The 27,597-nt window shown below is 34.9% G+C and overlaps 2 protein-coding genes across 3 annotated transcripts; both read right to left on the minus strand.

Annotated features, from left to right (window-relative positions):
* Positions 1-346: 346 nt before the first annotated feature.
* LOC120074086 (methylesterase 10-like) lies at positions 347-2,087 on the minus strand. Its single transcript, XM_039027078.2, has 3 exons — positions 1,306-2,087; positions 1,073-1,207; positions 347-818 (listed from the first exon to the last, which is right to left on the minus strand). The coding sequence occupies exons 1-3, from the start codon at positions 1,681-1,683 to the stop codon at positions 474-476; spliced, it is 858 nt and encodes a 285-aa protein (XP_038883006.1). The 5' UTR covers positions 1,684-2,087; the 3' UTR covers positions 347-473.
* Positions 2,088-5,845: 3,758 nt separating this feature from the next.
* On the minus strand, positions 5,846-19,429 carry LOC120074582 (meiotically up-regulated protein). 2 transcript variants are annotated; one of them, XM_039027743.2, is made up of 7 exons: positions 19,208-19,429; positions 19,063-19,099; positions 10,597-10,682; positions 7,467-7,562; positions 7,209-7,374; positions 6,947-7,115; positions 5,846-6,325 (listed from the first exon to the last, which is right to left on the minus strand). In XM_039027743.2, exons 1-7 carry the CDS (start codon positions 19,238-19,240, stop codon positions 6,250-6,252), a joined length of 663 nt encoding a protein of 220 aa, XP_038883671.1. In that variant the 5' UTR covers positions 19,241-19,429; the 3' UTR covers positions 5,846-6,249. The 2 variants fall into 2 exon arrangements, with proteins under 2 accessions (XP_038883671.1, XP_038883670.1); XM_039027742.2 differs by having other exon boundaries at positions 7,443-7,562.
* Between the last annotated feature and the right edge of the window lie 8,168 nt (positions 19,430-27,597).

Genomic DNA, 27,597 nt, shown 5'->3' on the forward strand with positions numbered 1-27,597 from the left:
TTTATTATATGTCTATTTCTATTTAATGAAAAAAGAAATAGGGGCATTGGCATATTTATTATTAAATATAATATCAATAGAACAAATCAAAGAACCAAGTAAAAATTATTCCTTGATGGTGCATTAAATTTTATTATTTAAAGAAAATAACAGTCGTTCTCAAAGATCTTTATAATATGATATTGTGCAACATTTAGATAAATGGAGCCACTCAGAAGTTGCTTTATATAATATATATATATATATATATATATATATATATTTGTTCTCATAAATAATATACCTTTAGTTTTTTTTTTTTTTTTTTTAGTAAGAAAAAATGAAAACTGAAATGGTACCATTGAGGTTATGAATAAGCACAACAGCTTTAATTGTAAACATTTGCTAGAAATTGAAACTTCTTGAAACTAAAATTTTTCTGAGAATTGCTGACCATCTTTAATTGCTAGGGAAATTCTAAGTAATGGGATATATTAATTGAGGGCAGCTAGTTTCTCAAAGCTACTAAAGACTTGAGGGTCATTACATTGATTAATTGAACTAAAACTCTCAGCAACTTCAATCAAATGTTGATAAAGTTGTTTGGGTTTTGAGAGCATAACCATATGCCCTCCTCCATAAATATATTTCACAGCTTTTGGTGGGAATTCTTCTATCATCAACCTCTGGAATTTCTCCTCCATAACTTCATCTCCTTCACACACGATGAAAACCCGATCCACCGACCCGAATTTCGCTTCGGTCAGAACAGATTCCTTAGACAAATCCTCAAAAAACATCTTGAATGGCCTCACCAACAATTTCCCCAACTCCAAATCCTAAATAATCATAAAAGAAGAATCTAATAATAACGTTAAAAATTGTAGGGCAGATAGATGGTATAATGCTAAAGATATAATTAATCCAAAAAAAAACCTTAAAAAGAAAAGAAGGTAGGGTATAACTTAACTAATAATGCATATGGTTTAATCGTTATTATTTTTTAAAAAAATCTGAACATAAAAAAGATTAACTTTTTTTAATAACCCAAAAGGCAATTAATTGAATGAGATCAAAATTTAAATTTACTCACCTCCTCGGAACAGTTCTTATATAACTTTTGTCTCAAAAAGTTGTGGCCATAAACAACAGAATTTGGCATTTCTGGATCATCACCAAATTTAAATTCACAATCCATCACAGTCTCTACCGAAAGGCTCATAAATAACTGCGTTTGAATCAAAATAGCCATAAATTAAATAAAAATTTTCAAAAAGAAAAAAAAAAGGCAAAAAGGACAAAATTGAAATTAATGTTGTGTATTACTTTTTGTAGTACAGCTGCCGGGGGACAATGAAAGTGAGGCATATAGCCAGTGACAAAAACAGAAACAAGAATCCGATGTGGGAATTTTTCCATAGCCAAAGAGATTAGAAGGCCGCCATAGCTATGCCCAACAAGGACAACTTTTTGTTGTTGAGGGATACCTTCAATCAGGTCCATCAACGGCTGAACATGATGGTGGATAGATGCCACGTCATCCAACTTTGTGGGGTCGGTGCCGGCGCTGGCGAGGTCGATGACGGTGGCGTGGTGGCCGGCCGAGCGGAGAAGGCTGAGGAGCTTGAACCAGCACCAGCCACCATGGCCAGCCCCATGAACCAAAACAAAGTGAGGATTATTATTCATTATTGCTTTCTCCATCTGTATAGTGTCTATGCTATATGGTTTCTCTTTTATTTATTTAAAGGCAGCTGTGTGTGTGACCGCGCTTGTGTTTATATTGAAAAGGGAAATTTGATTTATTTATTTATGGACGGCTTTGATTAATTTTTTAGTGTGTTCTTATTTGGAAATTTTGTGGTGCGGCAGCGTAAATATTAATGGTTGGCCATTGTTGATGTAATATTATATATGATGGAAATATGATATTCAATATGGCCCCTCGTGATGTTGTTGTCGCCTAATAAGGATTGGAGGATGCAAGTTAGGCATATATTTACTTCGTAATAATTATTGGTTACATGTGTGTGAATGGTTTGTGTAAGATAGGTCAATTGATATGAATTTGTAATATTAATTTTAAGGTTTGAAATTCGATTCTCCATTTTTTATATGTATATTGTCAAAAAGAAAAATACTTTTTATGTAATTTTTCTCTCTCATATATCCAATTTAGGAAAAATAGCAATTCATGCCCCTAAATTTTAGAAGTTGTGTCCATTAAATCATGAACTAATAATTGTATTGATTTAAACCCTACATTTTCGTAATTGTATCAATTAACATTCTCCTTCAAACATAGTTTGAAAAATATCATATGAAACATATTATTATTCAAATTAAACTTCTAAATTGTTATGAGTAAATCAAATTTAGATCATTTATTAAAATAACATTTGAAAATCGTCCCTACATTCAATTCTTAAATGTTTGTACACTTCTTCGAATGATGGATTAATAAAATAAACTATTGGAATTGATGCATAGATAATTTTCAAATGAAATCTTAATTGATCTGCTTATAAAACTTTAGGAAATTAAATGATAAAATTGTAAGTCTTATATGATGTTTATTTAAACAGAATATAATAGAAAGCATAAATTGATATATTTACAAAATTTCAGTATTTAAATTGATATAATTATTACTTCATGGTTTAAATTGATATAAACTCTAGAGTTTATAGGTGTAAATGGATATTTAAAAAAAAAAAAAAAAAAATTAAACGTTGCATTGTTCCACTCTTTTCCAATACAAGTCTCCTCAAATCTCAAATCAAAATTTGATCCCTCAATTTTTAGTAGAGTAACTCGAGCTTGAATTGGGAACTAACATTTATGAACGCGACATTAAATTGCTCTCTCAAAAAGAGCCAACTCTATGCTTACTTGAAACTATTTTAAGAAGAATCTAATTCTCTTCTCCAGACCAAAGTGTTTCTTAATATATCTTTTTTAGATTCACATGTTCTCCAAATTTTTAAATTTCTATAGGGGAAACCCAAATGACCTTTTATTTTCATGGACATCGAAGATGTATTAAACTAAAAAGTATATCAAATTAAATATTTGAAAGTACTAAGAATAGACTCCAAATATTTGGACTAAAAATGACATTTTGACTCATAATATACAACTAATAAGAATTTAAGAGTAAACATACGGAATAAGTACATGATACTAATTTTTGTTCCCACACGCATATAGATAAGGGGGAAAAACTTGTATTTTCACGAATAAGTACGAGTACCTATTTACCACTCATAAGTTGTTTGTTAATAAACTTAAAAAAATATCCTATTTACTTTTATAAGTTGTTTACTTAAATAAATTTAACTATAAAAGAAATGTAAATATGATTAATATGTTAAGCAACAAGTATTTATAATTTATTCTTTTTTGATATATTCAACAAAGATATGTTATAAAGAAGAAATTAATACTTTGCCACGTGACACTTTTTAACAAGACAAGTAGTGCAAGAAAATAGGTACAACCCGACCAGAATTCAAATATTTTTGTTTGGAATTAAACGTGGGTATAAGAAAATCAGAGGTACCTAAAAGTCAAAAAAAAAAAAAAAACAATATAAGAAAGAAAATAAAGTGGTCACAAAAGTTAAAATGGACTATATACATTAGAAGTGATTGAAAGAGGCGGTTTATTTGTTTTTAATATGGGGCCTCACAATCACAAATCCCATCTCATGGTTGCGTTTCTCTCCTCATTTCCGTCCATCCCTAATTTGGGAGTTTCATCAAAAATCCATTTTCTTCTTTAAGTCTTAACACATGATTACAAAAACAAATGGATTTAATGTCTTGAACTTGAAGCCTTAAAGACAATCTATGAGTGTTGGGCTCGGAAAACTCACATCACAAGGTTCAATATATGAACAAAAAGAAGGGATAAGAACTGACACAGGACTTGATCATAAGTAAAGGCAATACGGAATCAGCACTCTTTTTTAGAAGCCAAACGATTTCGATTTATACACAAAAATACCTTTTCTTTCATAAGCCTAAAGATTCCTTTTCCTTTTTATTTTCTATCTTATGTTTTTCAAATGATTGTCGGTGAGTAAATTGTCGGTGAGCTGGACTCGCAGTACCGCTTTCAGTACCCAAAAGAGAAGGGGCAATATTACCTCCGGGAAGGGGCAAAATTCATATTAAAACAAATTACAATAAAAATTTAGAATTGTAATTACTTTAATTTTGTAAAGTATTTGTTTCAGGGTTAAATCACAATTTGGGTCTTTTTGAGTTTTCAAATTTTTATCTAATAGATTATAAACTTAAAAAAGTTTCTAATAAATACCTCAACTTTCAATTTTATACCAAACAGAAACTTCATTCACATCTAATACATGTCTGACATCTGAATCATAAAATAATTTGGTAAAATCTAAAATTGTTGACCAAGTACATTATTTTAAAATCAATGAATTTTATATCCATACTTGTTACAAGTTTCTCAAATACGATGCTTTTAATTAGATGGTCAAAATTTTCTATCAATTATGACGATGTCTCCAGAGTGTTCTTTTTTAAGGGAAAAAAAAAAGAAAAAGAAAAAGAAAGTCCTCTTATTATAAAGAGAGAACAAATTACCACAATATGGCTAACGTCAGAAACCATTTCTTTCTTGATCGCAATTAATAACAAAGGGAGTCAGATTAGATCTGTCCACGGAGCGGGACAAGACTGAGGATGCCATTCTCCATCCCCATTCCTGTTCCCCATTTCATTCTCCATCCTCATAAAATTCCACATCGCAATCAGGACGGAGATTCCCCATGAGGAATTTACAAGGATTGAATTCCCACAGGGAATTTTTCCTACCTTATTTTATAAAAAGTTGATTAATTTAAATCACTAATGTGAACAAATTTTAATTAAATAATTAACTTTATCACTAAGTTGTTTGTTATGATTAGTTTTATGACAATTTAAATTTAAAAATTACTTAAATTTTGATCTAAAAAAACTAATTATTTTTTTAGTAAAATAAATAAATAAATAAAAATAAAATTATTCACATATATAATCTAAATTAAATATATTCATTATCTTTACCTATAAATAATCAAATTTAAAATTTAAATGTAATATTTATATAATAATAATAACATAACATTAGGTAACTATACTAAAGAAATATATAAAAGCCAATCGAACGAGGATGGAGAATGGGACAGGGCGAGGACAGGGAATACATTCCTCATCCCCGTCCCTGTTTAGCTCACGGGGATTTTTTTTTCCCCACTCCCTCCCCCATTCTCCGTCTAATCGGACTCCATCTCATAGAGAAATTGGACATCTCTAAGTCAACTTTAATCATTCATAGGTATGTTTAATTATTTATAACGATAAACACAAGTTAATTAAAACAATAGTTGTCTATCGAAGCCCCACCCCGTGAGAAAATTGGACATCTCTAAGTCGGATAACCATCAAAGTCAACTTTAATCATTCATAGGTATGTTTAATTATTTATAACAATAAACACAAGTTAATTAAAACAATGATTGTCTATTTTGCTAAATGGCCAGCCTACATATAATATTCAATGAAATTAAATTATATTTATAATACTAATGATTGCACTTTTAGAATATTAAACAAACACAAAAGTTTCTATTATATCTAAAATTATGAAAGGATTGCATCTATTAACTTCTTATACTCCAAAAAAAAAAAAAAGGCCTCTAAAAGTTAATATTTCCATGCTCTTAATCAAGTCCACTAGTTTAGTTTAATGTTTATGCCACTGAGACTCCTAAGCCAAAATCAACGTACCATCCTTAAATAACATCATTTGCATGGCATGTGTTCAAATGGGCCGAATTATAGACACGATGGATATCAAATAACCATATGGATATTAAATATATACATTGATTAGTGTCAATATTCACAATAGGATTATGTAAAAAGAAAGAGGAAAGGAAGATAGAATATTAACATGGATAGAGGACATGCATGCATGAAGGATTGATGCCCTTTTGTAAGGAAAATCAGATATTTTCCTCGACTCCACTAGTATTTTATCTTTTTTCTCTTTAATATGACTCTAAATATGCATAGAGATCATATAAAAGAAATGTAACCTTCTATAAAGACATGTGGTAGATTATTGGTGTAGCTCCAGAACTCTGATAATCAGCTGAGCATAGTGGGGTGTCCAGTCTGCAAATATAAAAGAAATGTAACCTTCTATAAAGACATGTGGTAGATTATTGGTGTAGCTCCAGAACTCTGATAATCAGCTGAGCATAGTGGGGTGTCCAGTCTGCAACATCCTCTTGATCATGTCCATTCCAAATGCAGAGTCTGATGAACTGAGCATCGCCAACATAAAAATTAAATATGCACTCTATAATCCATCAGCTTTAGAGTTTTCTTGATCAAAATATAATTAATGACAAATAAATGAGTGACAAAAAGCAAGACATGGAGGCTAGTCCACAACACTTTAACAGCCAAAACCAAAAAGGATCAAGGAGATTTGCTGCAAAGTACTGGAAATTCAGTTGAAAAGTTACAAAAGTTTGTGAAATCTAATAATAAGCCCGTCAAGAAGTGGTATCACCAAAGAGGAAGAAACCATCACCACTCAGTCAAATATTATTATTGATTTTTCAACCAATACAAACTAATTGACTTAGGTTTATGAAAAAAATAAAGCCTCGTGTTAGTAGAAACAAATTTCAGAAAATATATACTCTTCCAGTTTTATCTCATAACTATCATGTCAATTATGGAATAAATGTGAAACCACTCAGTGTGTTCCAAGATCAAGTAACAGTCTTTTACGATGTAAAGATCTAACAAGGTTCACCAAACTAAAGCAATAGAATAGGGGAATACATGGAGAGTGGGAAAGCATATGATATAGATTACAGAAGCTGAGGGCAAATCATGAGAAAAGCCATGTCAATAATTTCATTGGTTCAACTCACCTAGGAATTGTTATTTCATAGGGGAAAATAACAACACCACAATCGGGACTTGGTATAGCAGGAACATGATCCTTCTTTTCATTCACAAATTTTATTACTTGGAACAACACCTCGCGAAGAGATGATTCCAGTGTTGTCCTGCGTATGATTCTCTCATCCAAACCATTCTCTGCACAAAAAGGGTAGGTCGGTATAAACCATTTGTCTCTGCGAGATCGGAACCACTAAAAGTAATAATGATAAAAGAAACAATTAAAAGTACCTCCAGGATCAACTAGAACTTTCTGTTGGTGAGTCTTGCCAGAATGTATTTTAATGTGCTGAGCCACATGCAAATTGATATACCATTGTTCCCAATAAAAGCGTTCAATTTTGTTAGTGAACCAAGAGGCCTGTTTATTTTTCTCTTGATAAAAGGACAAACATATCTGAAACAAAAATGGAAAATTAATTACCAAGGATAGAAATAACCAGCACAATGCCCAAAAACACTTACATGAAAGATACAGCAATTTAAAACCTGGCTTTTCTTGTTCGGGTGTTTCTCTACCCAATTAATGAACTGCTCAATCTTCTCATCTATCTTCTTCTCAACTTCGATGTCCCCACATTGCACCTTTACGGCAATATATAGAATTGTAGAAGTCACCAATAAGAACAAATAAATAAAATAAAATAAAAAATAAAAGAAGCCGACACTCCATATGAAATATTAACTGGAAAAATCTCAGATTCAATTACACTTAAATACATCAAGTTAAGCCTCAGTGAAATTGATGAAAATGAAAGAATAAAAAATAAAATAAAATAAACAATAGATTTGTGATACAAGATCACAGCCTTCAGAATAAAGGCATAGAGTAAGGCCAAGGTTGAGGAAGACAAAGGAGGAAAACAAAACGGAACATTGGCAATACAGGTTTGAAGCCTGATATTTCATCAAGGTTTATATTATGTTATCTCAATATCCATCATAGCGGTGAAAGAAAGTTATATAGGAGTTAAACATGTGAAAAACAAACGGGATTTTCAAATTGTTTTGGCTAGAACAAGTAAGCTTTTTCTATAATTTTTTTTTTTTAAAAAAAAAAAGAAAAAGAAAAAAAAAAAGAAAAGAAAAGAAAAAGAAAAAAGAACTCTTTAGTCACAGCTAAATTAGTACAATAGAAAGGTTAGCTATTTCTTAATTTTGAAAATTTCAAGTCATGTCTATATGGGAAGGGGAGAAATAGACGGATCATCTGTGTTTGATTTCTTCCTCATGAAGCCACCCATAATCTTTTGGCTTGATGATATTGTAATTATTCTACGGGAGAGTTAGTTAGAAGGAAGGAGAAGAACCTTCCACGAGATAAATGAACTCAGAAATTGAGATGTAATAATTATTTTTGTATCTTCTTCTTGGAGTTCTCTCCAAAATGAAAGTCTCTTTTTTTTCCATTTGTACCAGCGGGAGAATGTTTATGTAACCCCTTTCGCTTGTTCTTTTGGGTCTTTCACTTCGAAGAAATTTGATTTCTTATAAAAAAGAAAATCACATCTCGTAAGAATATGTTTCATGGTATTCAATTTCATGTTTGCACCTTTACCAATTTCATGTTTGAACTGCTGAAAACTATTTTTCTTCCGGGCCATTACAATAACGGGAGAGACCATAATAAATTGAATGGAAACATTCAAACCTACATAAGTGAGTGGTGCTAGGCTTGATAACTTTTTCTAACTATTCCTTCCCCACCTACCCAGACCATGTGGGTATAATTTCACACAGAAGATTTCAGTAGTTTCAACCCTCTGCTCTGGCATCTTGTATAATCTCTTAAGGGACGTTTGGTGCGCAGGTTTAGAATATTAAGCCTATGGGTTAGGTTGGGAAGTTTACGTAGTCTAGATTTAAGAAAACTGTGTTTGGAGTGCAAGTTTTGGAAGTCTGGGTTTAAAAAACCTGTGTTTGGAGTGCAAGATTTGGAAGAAACCTGTGTTGGAGTGTAGGCTTAGGAACCCTGGAAATGAAGTACAGATTCATAAATTTTGAGTTTGTGAAGTATTTTCTTGTATTTAATCTGTGATTAGATTTTAGATTAGTTCAAACTTGTATCTTAATTATTTTAATCTAGTTAAGTTTAAATAATCTAAAAAATTTAAAAGAATATTTGTTTTTTGAATTTTGAAATATAGATTTGACTAAACTTATAATTTTATTAATTTATTGTTTTATAATTTGATATTTTGATTTTATTAGGTTTTGAAATAAAATGTTATACAACATTTGCCTCTTTTACTAATTTAAATTGGGATTTTCTACACATATAATTTAAATAAATATACTTAATTACGCAAAATTCTAGTTCAAATTATTTTTTACCCCTCCTTACTATTCAATTTTTATTAAAAATGTGTATATGATAAGAATAAGACGAAGAAGGAAAGCATATAAGGGAGGCTTCTTGTAGTGATCAATTTACAGCTAGGAGAAATAGAAAAAAAAAATAAAGAAAATCTCCTGAAATAAAGGAAACATAAACAAAGGGAAGAGAGCGAATTAAAAAAGATAATCTAATAAATAATAATAATTAAAAAGAAAAAACTTCAAATGAAAAAAATGGAAGAAAGAGAGTTTATTTAAAAAATATTATTATTATTAAACTAAGGGTCTATTGGGAATGAATTAGAAAATTTTTTATTTAAACTCTCTTGGTTTAAAATAAAAATACATGTGTTTGACCTCTTTCTTAAAAGTATTTTTACATACAAGTTTGTTTGGTTTGTTATATACTAAAAATGTTTTTATTAATGTTTTCTAAAGTTGATTGATGGTAGCCGAAGTTTGGCCAGAGTCGGTGGTCAGAAGTTCGCCAGCAAGGGTCGCCGACGGTGGTCGTTGAAGTTGGCCGACAGCGATCACCAAAGGTGGTGGTCAAAGTTGGCTGACAGCGGCCAAAGTTTAGCTAGAGTCAGCGGCCGGAAGTCCATCGACAGGGTCGCTAGAAGTCCGCCGGAAGTGGTGAACAAAGGTGGTCGGCAATAGTCGTTAGAGGTGGTGGTCGATGTTGGCCTATAGCAGCTGCCGGGGGTGGTGTCTAGAAGTTGGCCGACAAACTTCCTAAATTAAATTAGGAAAAAAAAAAGTGTAACCCATGGGTTTGAATAGTGTTTACTATTCAAACCCTGGGAAGAGGGTAAGAAGCCTTGGCTTCCTAAACCCTTAATCCAAACAAGGGTTGGGTTTCGAATGCCTAAACCATCCCAAGTCTAACCTTGAAACAAACACCCCTTTAAGCTTTCTTGTTGAAAATCCTCATTATTCTATTACATTATCTTATGAATCATCAATACATATGCATCCATCCAGGTAGAGAAAGGAATTCTGATTTAACATACCAAGTTAATAAGCCAAAGTCTTAATAAGATTAAAGCAGCGATGGGAGAAAAAATGGGAGAAAAAGAAATTATGTTTTGACCTGTGAAATTAATAAGCCAAAATCTTAATAAGATTTAATCAGCAAGCTGTGGGACTGTATGAGACTATATAAAACATGATGGGGGCAAAATTTTCATATTTTACCACCCATCAGAAACTGGAAATAAAAACTGAATATTGATGCTGTTTCCAACCAGAAGAACTAATCAATTAATGAGTTGAGACTTACATAAGTAATATCAAAAAGCTCCAAATCAATGTCTCTGGGCCGTACAAGACCTAAAGCTCGATGAAATACAATTGTGTGTAGTATGCCTGAAGTAGTGTCAAACAAACATTATCATAATAAACAAACACAATAGTAGGTTTTCACGTGCAATTAAATAAATAAAAGATTTCTTAAACCCAACAGTAAAAATAGGTATATAGTGATGGGCAACCAATTGTATTTCAATATAGTAGGAGGGGCAAGAGTAAAAAGGGAAAGAGTTTTTTTTTTTTGGGGGGGGGGGGGGGGGGGGGGGGGGGGTGGTGGTGGTTGTTACAACAGTTAGTTAGGAGTCTGAAAATAGAATATGTAGGGAGAGAATGTTGGGTTTAGGGTAGGGAAGAATTTGGGAGGTTAAGGGGCTTACTCTCGAGGGTGGGAGTGGCTGAATAGTGCTTGTTATTGTTCTTGTTTCTCTTATTCGTTTTCTTCTAGCTGTACTGGCCTTGAATCAATTTTCTTGAATAGAATAAAATCCTTTAGATCGGATTCCTATCAAATTGGTATCAGAGCACTTAAGCTAGGAAGAATTGATCGATGGCTCAGAAAAGATTCGAAAAAAATCTGGAATTACTAGACCAAGAGATTTCTGGTCTTCGTGTGGAGATGCAGAAATTGCCGATAATTGAAGAGAATCTAGCCTCTTTAGCCAAGGGTATTGAGCGTTTAAGAGTACAAGCAGAAAAACATTAGAAGATGGTTGATATCGTATGTGGCAGAAATGGTGAGAGGACGTTCAACGGCATCGAAAGTGGCAGAAGAAATTGGAGAAGTGAATGAAAAGACGGTGGACGTGCCGGAGAATGTTGCAAAATGAGGCATAGAGGAGGTGGTGAGTGATCGGAGTAAGTTCAAGGTAGAAATATCAATATGCAGTGGTACGGATCCTGATTCGTGGTGTGTCAGAGCCGACCGATATTTCCAGATCCATAAACTAACGAAAACGGAGAAGATGACCGTGGTGGTGATTAGTTTTGACAGAGCCACTTTAGACTGGTACAAATCTAAGGAAGAACGAGAGTCGTTCAAGGATTGGAAGGATTTGAAGCAGATATTGCTAGTACGATTTTGTTCGCTGAGGGAAGGATCAATCTATAGAAGATTCTTGGCAATCAAATAGGAGTCGACAGTAGAGGAGTATCGTAATCTGTTCGATAAATTGGTAGCACCGTTACCACATTTGCCGAACGAGATTCTAGAGGAGACATTCATGAACGGATTGGCTCCTTGGGTTAAAGCAGAAGTGGAGTGCTGAGAGCTTGTTGGGCTCGCACTGATGATGAAATTGGCCCAACGAATGGAGAATCACGAACTCACGCATCTAGAAGCGGGTCGTGGCAAACAAAGGTACGGCCCAATCTCTAGCTATCAATAATAATAATGGTAAACCTATTGTTCCTATGATTGCAAAAGAAGGAACGCAACCGCACGTATCTACGTCGATGAGAATGTTTACTTTGCGAAGAGTGGCGGTGGGAGATAATCGGCTAGAAAGGTCGTCTAAGAGGTTAACTGATCCGAAATTTCAAGCAAGGAAGGAGAAGGGATTGTGCTTCAGATGTGATGAACGTTATTCTGCAAGATATTGTTGCAAGGGGCGTGAACAGCGAGAGTTGCAACTTTTGGTGGTTCAGGCGAACGGAGAGGAAGTTGAATTGATTGATGAAGACCACATAGAGATGGAACGGGTTGAATTGAAGATGCTGAATGTTGATGAAAGTCGGCAAATGGTAGACGAATTATCAATAAATTAGGTAGTAGGGTTAACAAACTTGAGAACGATGAAGCTAAAAGATAAAATTAATGATGAGCAAGTGATAGTCTTGCTCGATTGTGGAGCTACCCATAATTTCATCTCGGAAAGGTTAGTGGTTCGTTTACAATTACCAATAGTTGAAACTTCAAATTATGGTGTGGTTCGACAGTAAAGGGGAAGAGAGTTTGTGAATTGGTGGAGCTATCGATAGGGGAATGGATGGTGAGGGACAGTTTCCTTCCCTTGGAGTTAGGTGGAGTAGATGTGATTTTAGGAATGCAGTGGTCGCATTCACTGGGGGTGACCGAAGTTGATTGGTAGTGATGAAAGGAGATCCAAGCTTGACAAAGGCTCTTGTAAGCCCGAAGAACATGAAGTCATGATCCGATACTGACCAAGGGTTTTTAATAGAGTGTCAGGCAATGGAAGGTGGAGTATCCTTGGCAGAATGGCATGGGATTGATGAGGTATATACATTATCAGAATCGATACCAGCGTTGTTGGATAAATTTAGAGATGTCTTTGATTGGCCAACAAAGTTGCCTCCGAGAAGGAATATTGAACACCACATACATTTGAAGGAGGGAACCAATCTAGCAAAAGTTAGACCGTACCGATATGCTCATCAACAAAAAGAGGAAATGGAGTTGGTTGAAGAGATGTTATCTTCGAGCATCATCAAGCCACACTAGTCCATATTCAAGTCCCGTCTTGTTGGTTCGAAAAAAGGATGGGGCTGGAAGGTTTGTGTGGATTATAGAGCACTCAATAGTGTTACCATACCGGATAAATTTCCTATTCCAATGGTCGAAGAGTTGTTTGATGAATTGAACAAGGCAGGTCTATTCTCTAAAATAGATCTGAACATCAGATTAGGATGCATCCAAGGAATGTAGAGAAGACCGCATTCAGAACTCATGAAGGCCACAACGAGTTTTTGTTATGCCATTTGGACTTACCAATGCTCCTTCGACATTTCAGGCCTTAATGAATTCTATTTTTAAACCTTATTTACGAAAATTTGTTTTGGTATTTTTTGATGATATTTTAGTTTACAGTAAAAAGCTGGAGGAACATCTACGGCATTTGGAATTGGTGTTGACTATATTGCGGGAAAATGAACTGAATGCCAATCCAGATAAGTGCCAATTTGCTTGTGATAGGATAGAATACTTGGGGCACATCATTTCAAGGCAAGGAGTAAAGGCTGACCCTGAGAAGGTCCGAGCTATCCTCGAATGGCCAGTTCCTGTCAGTATCAGAGAGCTTAAGGGATTCCTTGGATTGACGGGATATTGTCAACGATTTGTTCAGCATTATGGAAAGTATTGCACCACCATTGAGTCAAGTGGTGAAAGGTGGGACTTCTATGTGGAACAACGAAGCTCAGAACGCATTTGAAAAGCTTAACAAGCTATGATGTCCCTAGCGGTGTTGGCATTACCTAATTTCAATCTACCCTTTGAGGTGGAGACTGATGCTTCAGGGTATAGAACCTAGTCTTCTGTTCCATATTATTATGTTAAGTGAAAAATTCACCCTAATAGCTCTTCTTCCCAGCACCTTTTAGGGGCCATGTTAGTACAACCTATGAAGCATAGACATGGATACAGATACGAGATATGATAGGATACGACGATACATCAATTTCTAAAAAACTAAGATATTGATACATTGAAGATACGTTCTCTTTTTCTTAAGAAAAATCTAGGATATAGATGAATTTAGCATACAAGTTAATGACAATAGTACAAAATACAATACAAAACACTGAAATACAATATAAAAAGCAACATATAAGATATTGAAGTAAAATAGTCAATAAAATGCAATAAAAAAGCTATTCATATTGATCAAAGAGGGAGAAGTATGAAGATAAACGAAGAACTTCTCCGTTGAATTGTTGAAGATATTCAAATGGGTTATATTTTGGTGGACTTTGTGGGGACTCAAATGTGAAGATGAATATTAGATGATTCTAGAGTTTGATCTTTTATTTTTATTTTCCTTTTAGTTTTAGACTCAAGTAGTAAACTTTTTAAATAGATTGCCTACTTTTAGATTGGAAAAGCTTAGATGAGTTGCTTATCTTTTTTCTTTAAAAAGGTAAACGTAAAAATAGATACGTTAAATCGTGTGTCAGATACGTATCTGGGAAGTATCTGAAAGTATCAGTATTTGATATGTGTCTGATACAGATTCTTTGCCTCATATGAAGTATCTATGCTTCATAGAGTACAGCAAAAGTGGCCAATTGCCTTATATAGTCATACATTATCGATGAGAGATTGAGCTAAACCAGTTTATGAAAAGGGAACACATGGTGGTAGTTATGGCAGTGCAACGATGGAGATCTTATTTGTTGAGCAGAAGGTTTATAGTCAAAACGGATCAACGCGCACTAAAATTCCTATTGGAGCAGCGTGCCATTCAACCACAACACCAAAAATGGGTTGCTAAACTACTTAGGTATGATTTCGAAGTGGTTTATCAATCGAGATTAGAGAACAAAGCAGCTGATGCTCTATCCCGCGTACCTCCTACTATGCACTTAGCATCCTTAACAGCTCCTACTTTGTTGGATGTACATGTTGTTGAGAGGGAAGGGGAGAACGATCCTAAGCTAAAGGAGACTATCGCGCACCAGCAAGATGATTTTGATAGTGTCTCAAAGTTTTCATTACAGCAGGGTATTTTGAAATACAAAGGCCGGTTAGTGCTATCACAAACGTCTACTTTGATACGTACAATATTGCACACTTATCCCGACTCAGTTTTTGGGGGACACTATGGCTATTTGAGAACCTATAAGCGTCTGACCGGAGAGTTGTATTGGGAAGGAATGAAGGGAGACGTAAAGAAGTACGTTGAAGAATGTATGGTATGCCAACGAAATAAGACTATAGCTTTATCGTTGGTCAGTTTGCTAATGCCTCTAGCGATCCTAAATGTTATTTGGAGTGATATTTCAATGACTTCATAGAGGGTTTGCCAAAAGCAGGGGATACAAAGTGATATTCGTGGTGGTGGACAGATTGAGTAAATATGGACATTTTTTGCATTGCGGCATCCCTTTAATGCTAAAATGGTAGCTGATGTGTTCATTAAAGAGGTGGTTAAATTACATGGGTTTCCAAAGTCGCTTGAATCAGATCGGGATAAGGTGTTTATAAGCCACTTTTGGCAAGAGCTTTTTCATTTATCAGGAACCCAATTGAACCACAGTACTGCCTACCACCCGCAGACATATGGTCAAACAGAGGTGCTCGACCGAAGCATTGAGGCTTTTGTGGGGAAAGACCGAGAAGGTGGATTAGCTAGCTTCACTGGGCAGAATATTGGTATAATGCCACCTATCAGATATCGATTGGAGAAACCCCATTTCAGGCTGTTTATGGGCGGTTACCTCCACCACTGATATATTATGGTGACTCCTGTACAACAAACTTAACTCTAGATCAGCAGTTGAAAGAAAGAGATGTAGCTTTGAGAGCCCTTAAAGAACATTTGTGTGTGGCCCAAGATAGAATGAAGAAGAGTGCTGATCGTAAACGACGTCATGTGGAATTCCAAGTGGGTGATCTGGGTTTTTTTTAAGCTAAGACCTTATAGAAGAGGAAAAATGAGAAGTTATCTCCAAAGTTCTTTGGGCCCTATAAAGTCTTGGCAAGGATTGGACCAATGGCATACAAGTTGGAACTTCCTCCTTCGACTGCAATTCATCCGGTATTCCATGTGTCTCAGTTAAAGGGAGTGTTGGGGACTGAAAAACATGAGTGGACTACTGAGCCGGATACTATTTTGGGCTATCGTAAGAATCCTTCAACAAACATATGGGAGATATTGGTTGATTGGAAAGGGTTGCCAAACCATGAAGCAACGTGGGAAGTTCTTGATGATTTTAAGTAGCAGTTTCCAGACTTCTCGAGGAAGGGAGTGGCTGAATAGTATCTGTTATTGTTCTTGTTTCTGTTATTCCTTGAGCCAATTTTCTTGAATAGAACAAAATCCTTTAGATTGAATTCCTATCATATAGTCATGTGATATGACCAATAAATATAGGCATGCCAAACATTCAGAGTATGTCAGACATAATAAATTGCTGATCCTGGATTTCTTTTTTTACTTTATTTTTTAAATCTCATTTCAACTTGGACTTGAACAAATGGAGAAAAATATAGATTCTTCCTAAAAATTCTTGAGGAACCAATTTCCTAAGCCACATAGGTTCGGTTGTGTAAGGGTATAAATATATAATCGTACTGTCAACAGAGTTCATACTTCACAATTGGTTGACTTTTTAGTTCTTCCTATCCATTTAACTAGTCTGCCAGAAGGCAATCACATTGCATTGCGATCTGTGTTAAACATTTCCATCACTAATATTATTATAGTTTTTTCTCGCTCTCTGCTACTGTATTTCTATATAATTCTTCTGCTTACTGACATGACACCAGAGCTACTACATGACTGCTCTGGGAGAAATTCTGAGTGGAGACGTCTAGTCTAATAATACAAATGGATAAAACTTGACGATCATCAGGCACCATAGGAAAAAATAACGAGCACTCTCAGTTCTTCAGTTGTGAATAATCAAGCTCTCTAACTTCAAAGTTCACTCCAGCCAATTTTTCGCAATAAATCTCCCATGAAGTTTGATGATATGAAGCCAACAGGTAATAGGTCAACACAACAACAAAAGGTCAAGTGTAACAGAAGCAAGTTCTTGGAGAAGAAAATCCAGTTCACCCACCATGCCTTTTAGCAGAAGATTAAGTACAAAGAAATGTTATCAAGACTACATGTGACATGGTGTTTTCCTAAACATATTTACCAATGCTTTCAACAGCTCCTCTGAAGCTCCTTAAAAAGATAAAAGATTGAATACAACCATGAAGATCACGCCTTTGGAAATAGTAGTTGAAAAGGAAAGATGTAATTGTTCAAGATTCATGGACTAGGAAACTCGTGGGGAGAAATTTTACTTAACACTTACTCTCTAATCTCTTATGTAAATATAAGTATATAACCATCCTCTCATTAATATCAACTCTGAAGCAATCTGTTTACCGCTTCTTTGTTTTAAAGTTATTCTTTTTGTTTCCCATTTAAAAAATCCATTAGAATATATTGAACCAACCAACAAACAAGTAGAAAGACATTCTTTCTTTGGAATTCTTCGTCTATTTATAACAAATTTCTAGTTTTTGAAACATAACTTTTCATCAATCAAATTAGAAAGGTACAAACTCCAATTCACAGATACGGATAACAGCCCAAACGGACAAAAAAGATACATTGAACACCACCACCTCCAAAATAAGCAAAACTCAAAATTAAACAACTAAATTGCAAAAAAGGAAACCAACTACCAAATCAAAACCCAAACTTTATTAATCTAACACAGACTTCAAGATGAAACGAGACCCAAACTGAACCAAGATGCTATAAACAGCTCCAACCCAACTCTTGGAATAATATAGATACTCCTAAATCAAAATTCTTTTCTTTCTTTTTCCTCACACCTTCCAACTTGCTGCCTGAGCTCTTTCTCTTTCCCCCTTTAGAGCTGTCTTTTTAACTTTCTTTTTGCCTTGAATTGGAACCAAACTGTTCTTTGCAAACTCTAGACCATCTTGCCCTAAATCTCTTAACACTCTTCATAAAAGCTTTGACGTCCTCTTCTGCCAAAAAACAAACTCTGTTTTGTGGCAGTAGTACTCTTTTTCCCAAAATATAAGAACTGGATGGGGCAACCAAGACTCACCACCCCCCACCAAAAAAAAAAAAAAAAAACAAACAAACAAACTGACTAACTAACTAACTAAAGCTTAAAGGTCTCTTTCACAACCTCTTTCATTCTTTCTTTCCAATCACTATCATAGTCATTCATTGGAAATATAACACTATTTAAACTCTCCTCAGAGCTATTCAGAAAGACCAAAGAAGATGTTGACGTCCTCCATATGGAAGTATTTGGAAACCTCACGCCTTTGTTTTTCCTTTAAACTTAACAATTTGCTAGTAATAACGCTCCCTAGCCATTTTAACAGACTCCAACCATCTCCTCCACTCTCCCTAGCCATTTTAACTCTCCCTAATTTGACCCCATCAGCAACCTTCTTCTACAGCTTCGATGACACCAATCAAGCTTCTGGAACAGGCTCATATGGCTGCTTCTCTGCCATGAAGTTGTGTCGGGGGGTGTAGGGTAGATTTTAAGAATTTATATGTTTCTTGGTTTAGTTAGTCGACAGAGTGACCTCAACTACTTGTCAGTTTTTGCTGATTATACATAGTAGTTTAAGCAGAAAAATGATCAATTAAATCCTAAACGTTTTCTCCTCACTCTCATCTGAGCGTGTATTAAACTCTTCCTCAGTTGACTGAGAAATTGAAGCATACTTTCTCACATCATATAGTATATGAATACTTCTATATCACCCAAAACTATGGCACTCATTGGAAAGACTAACCCGAACTAGATCAGATCACACAGAAAACAGATGATAGTCATACTGAACGATTCATTTTGTGCCAGCAACAAATTCATAATAAAATATCATACAGATTTTCCAACTACGATGTTCCTAACATTTATAATTTGTTCAGCCAAATATTTCTATAAACAAGAAAAAAAATAAACAATAAGCCCAAAGGAATAAGCTTACAGCGTAGAACTTCGCGTATCTCGAACTGCTCAACTTCCTACATAGAATAAGCCAGAATTCAAATCCATTAACACGATGGTGAGGGTCAAAATGATACACTTAGAATTCACACACAAAATTACGCGAGGAGAAAAGAACAGAATACCAGTTCTTTGAGTTGGCAGACTTCGCAATTCATGGCAGTTGAATATGGTGAGGTTCTGGTCGCAGTCTGATCGCGGAATGAAAACCCTAGCTTTCTGAATTACACAGAGTCATCGTTTCTGGGCAGAATTCAAAGCGAAGGTTTTCTAACCAGACTGTTTTTCTAAGATTCATCTATTTTCTCGACTGTTACTCTTTTAAATTTCTTCATATTATTTAATACAAAAAAGAAAAAAAAATGTCCAAATTTTAAATAAAAATAATGAGTTCAATGACAAGTTTCTTTATTTTTTTAATACAATAAGATTGGGAAATTTGTACGGATGATCCAAAAATTGGGTTCAAAATGTCAAATGACCCATTTTTAAAAAATAATGTCAATTGACCCTCTGCTGACATCATCGTCATACCGAATTACGTAAATTGCCTTTACTTTTTCGTCTTCTTACCTTTTTACTGAGAACCCACTAAAACTAAACTATTCTTCATTCAAATTTTCCAAAGCTAACGACTTCGTATCACTCATAAACGAAAAAACTATTTCAGGCTTGCAAACGATTCTACTACCGCCGACAAATCGAATTTTATCGGTAAATCTTTCAATATGGTTTTTTTGTTTGTTTTTTTGGTTTTCGATGTGTTCTGTGGTTGAAGACAAGTAGAAAGAGTTTGTGAGCGAGATAAATGAGAGTGAAATCGGTAGAGCGACACTGGAGAGAGCGAATGTGAGCGAGATAAGTGAACCTATGGTTTTTTTGTTTGTTTTTCCGGTTTTCGATGTGTTATGTGGTTGAAGACGAGAAAAAAGAGAGAATGTGAGGGAGATAAGTAAGAGCGACACTGGAGAGAGTGACACCGGAGAGAGCGATTCCAGCGAGATTTAAACAGAATGTTGTTTTACATTTTTTTTTTCTGGAGGAGTTTACTAATTGAATTTTTTAATAAATGCAAGAGTGATTTAAATGGCTACATGTTTCAGAATAGCCGAAGCCGACCGATTTCCCGGTCAAGTAACCAGCTTGGTCCACATTGCTAATGCAAATAAGATTGTCAAAGAAAAGTTCACGTCAATGCGGTTGGCCATGTTCAAGAGAACAAATTTTTGGCGATTTTGTTGACATTGATATGGTGTTTAACAGCCCAATTGTCCATCACATATTGCTTAGAGAAGTGAAGAGGACAAAATCAGACTCAATGTCATTCTCTGTCTGTGGGAAGGTTGTTACCTTTTCGAAGGATGACTTTTTGGTGATGACTGGTTTGTGGCAATCCCCATCACGAGTTTATCGGAACCAGCAGTCCTCATATGAACTTGCTATCAAGTATTTTGGTAATTGAGTGACGAATGACACTTTACACCTCCGTGAACTTGAAGAAAAATACAAGGACTTAGAGTTTGAAAATGATGATGATGCTGTGAAGATCATCTTAGCTTACTATACTGAGGTCGCAATGATGGGGAAAAACAAATAGAAAAATGCAGTTGACCTCAAACGTTTCAAGGATGTTCTAAACTTGAAGTACTACAATAGTCTTGATTGGGATACCATTATTTGTGAGAGGACATTGGATGCCCTAAAGACTGCCTTGAATGATAAGAGCAGTCTATACAAGATGAGGGTCAAAGCAAATAAAAACTATGTTGTGAAGTACTCCTTACGTGGATTTCCACAAGCGTTCCAGGTAAATTTGATTAACATAATAACTGTGTTGTTTGATCTAATATTACTATTATTCTTAATATATTTTAAATTTTATTTAGGTATGGACGTACGAGATACTAACTTAATTGATAGCTGGGAACATTGCGGAGCAAAGGAGCAAGGTGGCTTTGCCCCATATATTACGATGGTCATGCTCCCACTCAGTGTCCTTCAAAGTACTCGAGAGAGAGATATTCGAGTCTAACAATGTACGTTTACTCTATGCATAATATGTTTATCTGGTTATTAAATTGACACCAACCAGTTTACTGGGTTGTTAATGTAGACAAAGGTTAAAGAGGGCACTGTGATGTCAGATGCTGAAAGGGAGTTTTGGGATACCCCAGTGGAACGACGACCTATATTTCAGCTAGGTGCGGATGATGATAATTCTAAAAGTGGCAATTGGTTGACGAGTGAGGGGGTAGTCCCGAAAATGAAAGTGACGGTGATGACCATCATGGAGATGACAATGATGAAGTTGTCAGGGTAGAGGGAAGGGATGAACCCAAGCATTCTGAGCACGAGGATGCTGAATATGGAAGGGTGGAAGGAGGGACATACACACGTAGTGATGATATGTTCCATGATATGATGGGGGACGTACGCGAGGAGGACGAGTTGAACCAAGCTGATGTCTTTCTTGCGGACTCCGGTACAGAGCGACCTGTGGATGAGGAGTGTCCTGAGTGTACTGCCCGCCATAGGGAGGGAGCCAATGTCGACGAGTCTATTTATTCGTACCTGCGGTCCATTGACAACTCACTATCAAGGTTGGATGGTCGTATATTGAGTTTAGATAGTCGTGTATCTAGTATGGAGGAAAACATGACTGACATGAAAGGGTAATTGTCGGCCACCCTATCATTGTTGCAGTCTATGTGCAAAGTTTGCATCATTTTATGTCTTTATGTGTTAGCTTTTACATGTTCATAAACTCACCGTTTTACTTTACTAATTGAAGGGTTCCATGGTGAATGAGGAGACGACCAGGTCACCCATCCCATATCGGGATCCCGATACGACTACGATTGCCTCTAACACTCCCATCCTCATCCCCCCTCTACAACCGGATACCACCACTTCACCTACTCCCACCCCACTTGTACAACCCGATACCACCACTGCCAAAACATCACTAATTAACGTCGAACCTATACAGGCCAACATCCCACAAATAGAGCCCGACATGTTTGCCTTATTCACCATGCCACATACAGAGGCTGACATGTCTGGCATCCTAGAGGCAAACACTTCTGGGATTGTTACGACCACAGAAGAAGATCATCTAGCATTGGGTAAGCGATCGTATAGCATTTTGTTACTCAGCATTATGTAGCAGATCTAAGCGATCGTGTAGCATTTGGTAGGCGATCGTATAGCATTTTGTTACTCAGCGTTGTGTAGCAAATCTAAGCGATCGTGTAGCATTTGGTAGGCGATCGTCTAGCATTAGGTAGGCAATCGTATAGCATTTTATTACTCAGCGTTATGTAGCAGATCTAAGCAATCATGTAGCATTTGGTAGGCGATCATGTAGCATTGGATAGGCGATCGTATAGCATTTTGTTACTCAGCGTTGTGTAGCAGATCTAAGCGATCGTGTAGCATTGGGTAGGTAATCGTATAGCATTTTGTTACTTAGTGTTGTGTAGCAGATCTAAGCGATCATGTAGCATTTCGTAGGCGATTGTCTAGCATTGGGTAGGTGATCGTATAGCATTTTGTTACTCAGCATTGTGTAGCAGATCTAAACGATCGTGTAGCATTTGGTAGGCGATCGTCTAGCATTTTGTTACTCAGCGATCGTGTAGATAATTTAAGAAAATGTATAGTATTTGTTACTCAGCGTTTATGTAGATAATTTAAGCAATTGTATTGTATTTGTTACTCAGCGATCGTGTGTAGCATTTGGTGTATGATCGTATAACATTGGGTAGGCGATCGTATAGCATTTTGTTACTCTACGTTAGGTAGCAAATCTAAGCGATCATGTAGCATTTGGTAGGCGATCGTATAGCATTTTTTTAGTCAGCGTTTGTAGCAGATCTAAGCGATCGCGTAGCATTTAGTAGTCGGTCATCTAGCATTGGGTAGGCGATCGTATAACATTTTGTTATTCAGTATTGTGTAGCAGGTCTAAGCGACCGTGTAGCATTTGGTAGGCGATTGTGTAACATTGAGTAGGCGATCGTATAGCATGTTGTTACTCAGTGTTGTGCAGCAGATCTAAGTGATCGTGTAACATTTAATAGGCGATCGTGTAGCATTGGGTAGGCGATCGTATAGCATTTTGTTACTCAGCGTTGCGTAGCAGATCTAAGCGATCGTGTAGCATTTGGTAGGCGATCGTATAACATTTTGTTACTCAGCATTGTGTAGCAGATCTAAGCGATCGTGTAGCATTTGGTAGGCGATCGTCTAGTATTGGGTAGGCGATCTTATAGCATTTTGTTACTCAGCGATTGTGTTGCAGAGCTTAGTGATCGTGTAGATAATTTAAGCAATCATATAGTATTTGTTACTCAGTGATCGTGTAACATTTGGTTGGCGATCATGTAGTATTGGGTAGACGATCGTATAGCATTTTATTACTCAACATTGTGTAGCTGAGCTCAGTGATCGTGTAGCATTTAGTAGGCGATCGTTTAGCATTGGGTAGGCAATCGTATAGTATTTTGTAAACGATCGTTTGGACTTGTTAAGCGATCGTATATTATTTTGTAAACGATTATTTGGACTTGTTAAGCGATCGTCTAGTCTCTAGGTCGGTTCTTCAACAGGTTATTTAGTGTTCTTCAATAGGGTTGTTACGTTGATCAAACTTTAAACATAAGATGCATAGCTTCTATCACTTATAGTATGGTATCAATAATGTTATACGATCGTGTAGCATTTGATTGGCGATTCTAGTGATAGAATCTATCATTGATGGATTTTCTGCAAAATTGCTTATCTACTATCAGTGATAGAATCTATCGCTTCATTGTATTAATTGTTGACAGAAGTTATTACAAATAGCTTGATATCATGTTTTTCAATTGTTGTGGCTAAAGAAAAATGAAAGTTTCATAAATAAAAGCATCATATTGACTAAAGAATGGATATATCAACAACAAAGTCTGTTTCACTAACAAAACATTAGTAACAAGGTTTCTAATATATTTATGACAAACATCAATAACAAATTGTTTCACTATCTAATGGTTAAATTGATGACAACAAGCAACAACTACAATCTAATTGACAAATTGGTGAAAAACATTGGCTGTCTCACTATCATTGATAAATTAATGACAAACATCAATTACAAAACAAGTTTCTTCATTACAAACATCAATTACAAATCAAGCTTCTTCATTAAACAACTGGTGGAAATATGCATGTCCTACAATTATGGCCATGGCGATGACATCGACTGCACTGCGAGCTCCTTTTCTTTTCACCAATTGATAATATTCTTTGTTTACATGGTCATCCAGCCGAACGTTTAACTATTGGAGGTAATACATTCACACCAACATCAACAGATCTCCAATCAGAATGATTTCCAATAGGATAAACTAATCCTTTATAGGTTAATAACAATGTACTGCAAAAATAGTAGTCCGACACAAAAGTATATATATCTAAATTTAGCCCACAAATAACAACACAAGCATGAGCACATGGAATCTCCATCAAATCCCAAACACGACAACTGCATGATTTATAGGCCAAATTTACCAAAAAGTGATTGTCCCCATCAACTACTTTATATTCTTCATTGTTAATAGGATCAACTTGAAAAATAAAACAATCAACAAAATGTAATCAACTAGGTGAACTAATGGAATGTCAATGAAAACTAAAATATAAACGAAAATGTAAGTGATACTATCCCTACCTGATTAAATATTTTCAAGCTACCAGTGAAAACAAAAACTATCAGTGATAGCTTCTATCACTGATAACATGTTATGAATGACAGAAGCTATCACTGATAACATGTTATTAATAATATTTTCTAATAGTTAAGGTATTTGTACCTTGAAGCTTCTTGATTGATTGTGTTGCTCTCGCAACTCAGACTCTGCCCAACTAGTCAAAACAGTCTTCATGGATAATGCTGATTGACCTTTTTCATAAAACTAAATTTGAAGTATTTCTCTAATATAATCAAGTAATGATGCAACGGGGAACTCCCTAGGCTCTTTCAAAATATTATTCAAGCACTCTAAAATATTAGTAATCATCATATTATACTTTCTTCTCCTAGAATGTGCACGTGCCCACTTCTCAAAACCAACTTTATTGAGATATTCCCGAATTGTAAGATATATTGATTCCATCCATTTCATATAAAACTCGAACTTATCAATTATATAAGCTTTTACACAACTATTATATATGTCATCAATTAAAGAATCCTTATAAATCAACTTCATATTTTGCAAAAGGTGTCGTAGACAAACACAATACTCAACATTTGGAAAAACATTCATAACACCTTTTAGAATGCTAAAATATTGATAAGAAATAATGACTAATTCTTCTCGTTCACCAAAATTTTTCTTTAAATTCTCAAAAAACCATCTCCAGGATGCATCATTTTCAGAGTCAACAATATTAAAAGTAAGAGGAAAAATCTGATTGTTACCGTCAATTGTTGAAGCCGTCAAAAGAGTCCCAACGTATTTACATTTCAAAAACGTCCCATCAACTGATATATTAGGCCTATAATGTTTCCAACCCTCAATTGATGCTCCAGTAGCCATATAACAATACTTAAAATGCTCATTTATGTCAGCTTCATAGGCAGTAAATGCACCTAAAAGAAGAAAATAAACAATTAAGCCAGATTACAAAAGGTATATAATTGATTGATGCCTACCACCAATAGCTTCTATTACTGATTGCAGTCCATCACCAATAACTTCCATTATTTTCATATTATCAGTGATGAAAGATATCAATGATAGACTCCAATAAGTGATAGAAGCTATCATTGAAAGATCATATAATAAGTCAGAAACAAGAAACCTGGATTTTTTTCTTCTAACTTCATCAAAACTTTGGAATCAAAGCATATGATTCACGTGCATCACCTTTCAAAGACTTCATTATTTGCTCTTTTGCCCTCCATGCTTTATAAGAGCTCATGTTACTCCAAATTCCTTATGGACTTTATTCACAATATCACTAGGGGTTGAGGTATGAGAAGAACTAAATCTAAAATCATTTTTCAAACATTCATCTACTAAGGACGAAGAAGCTTGCCTATGACAAGTTTGAATACTTTTTATAGAACAATCATGAATATAAATAAACTTCCTAAGCATCCACAAAACACTCCGCTTATAATGGGATGCCCTCACATATCACTGACAACCATCTTGAACACATCGAAACTCAATTGCTCTTGAATTTGACATTATAGTCTTAAATTCAAAATTCTTCTTAACCGCTATCAAGTAAATTTTTTTTTATAAAATCTCTTTACTAACAAACACATCTTTTTCTTTCAAATCACGAGCAATATGTATTCCACAATCATTTGGAAATCACCACTATCAATCATAGGTTTAGAAGAAGGAACAGTAGACAAATAATTCTCAGCTCCACTAGAAACAACATTAGAAGACACTTCCAAACATGAACTACTGGTATGAGCAACCAAAGGATGTTGTGTATTGTATTCCTTAACTAAAGCCAAAAACCAAGCTATATCTTTATTTTCACGAATTTGAACTGCATTTTGAACCTCATTCATAACAAAATCTAATAAAACTGAAAATTCTATAGAAGAAGTAGACACATCTAAACAAATCTTCTTAGCTATTAAACCCATAAAATCTTCAAAAACCATTATATCTTCTACTAAAACTCTAGTAGATTTGTAATTCACATAATAGTGTTTTTCATTCCATATTCCACTATGAAAAACAACAATTGGAATAACCATGTTTTAAAATTCCTACAAAAGTAAAACAAAAACTCTTGAATAACAATATCAATAGATTCTAATAGCTATCAAAAGCAAATATAAATCAATCAATATCATTGATACCAGTATAAAACTAGGCATGTCTTTCAATGGATATCAATAAAAATTAATGAACAAATAAAAAATGATAGCAATCACACATTCTATCAGTGATAGACATTATCAATGATAGCCACTGATATATTCCAATACACTAATAGACATTATCAATGACAAACACAAAGCCAATGTAGCTGTAATATCAAACCTAAAATATCAAACCTCAAAATACACTGATATGTTTATAGAAAGAATATACAGTATCAAATGAAACAGTGAAGAATGCAAGCCTTAACTTAATTAATCAATCAAAACTCAAAATATCAATGCAATGAACAAAGCAAAATTTCATGCAAGCACATAAACTCTGCTCACAATCCATTATGTTCACAGTGAGCTGAATAAATCATTAGGTTCTTAAGAAAAAGAGAAAGAAAAGACTAAATGACTAGAAAACTATTTAGGAAAAATTGAAAAACAGAATCGAAAAAACAAGAACGCTAAAAGAAAAAAAAACCTCCCAATCAAAGATGAAATCGAAAAAAGAAAAACGAACTCACGAATTGGAATTCACTAGAAGAAATTCGGACTTTAATGTCGGTTGGAAAAAGTGAAATCGGATGTATAACGTCGGTTTAAAAAACCGGATCTTTAATGTCGGTT

This window comes from Benincasa hispida, chromosome 3 (genome assembly GCF_027475165.1).
Source record: "Benincasa hispida cultivar pf3 chromosome 3, pf3_genome.v1.1, whole genome shotgun sequence".
Taxonomy (NCBI): domain Eukaryota; kingdom Viridiplantae; phylum Streptophyta; class Magnoliopsida; order Cucurbitales; family Cucurbitaceae; genus Benincasa; species Benincasa hispida.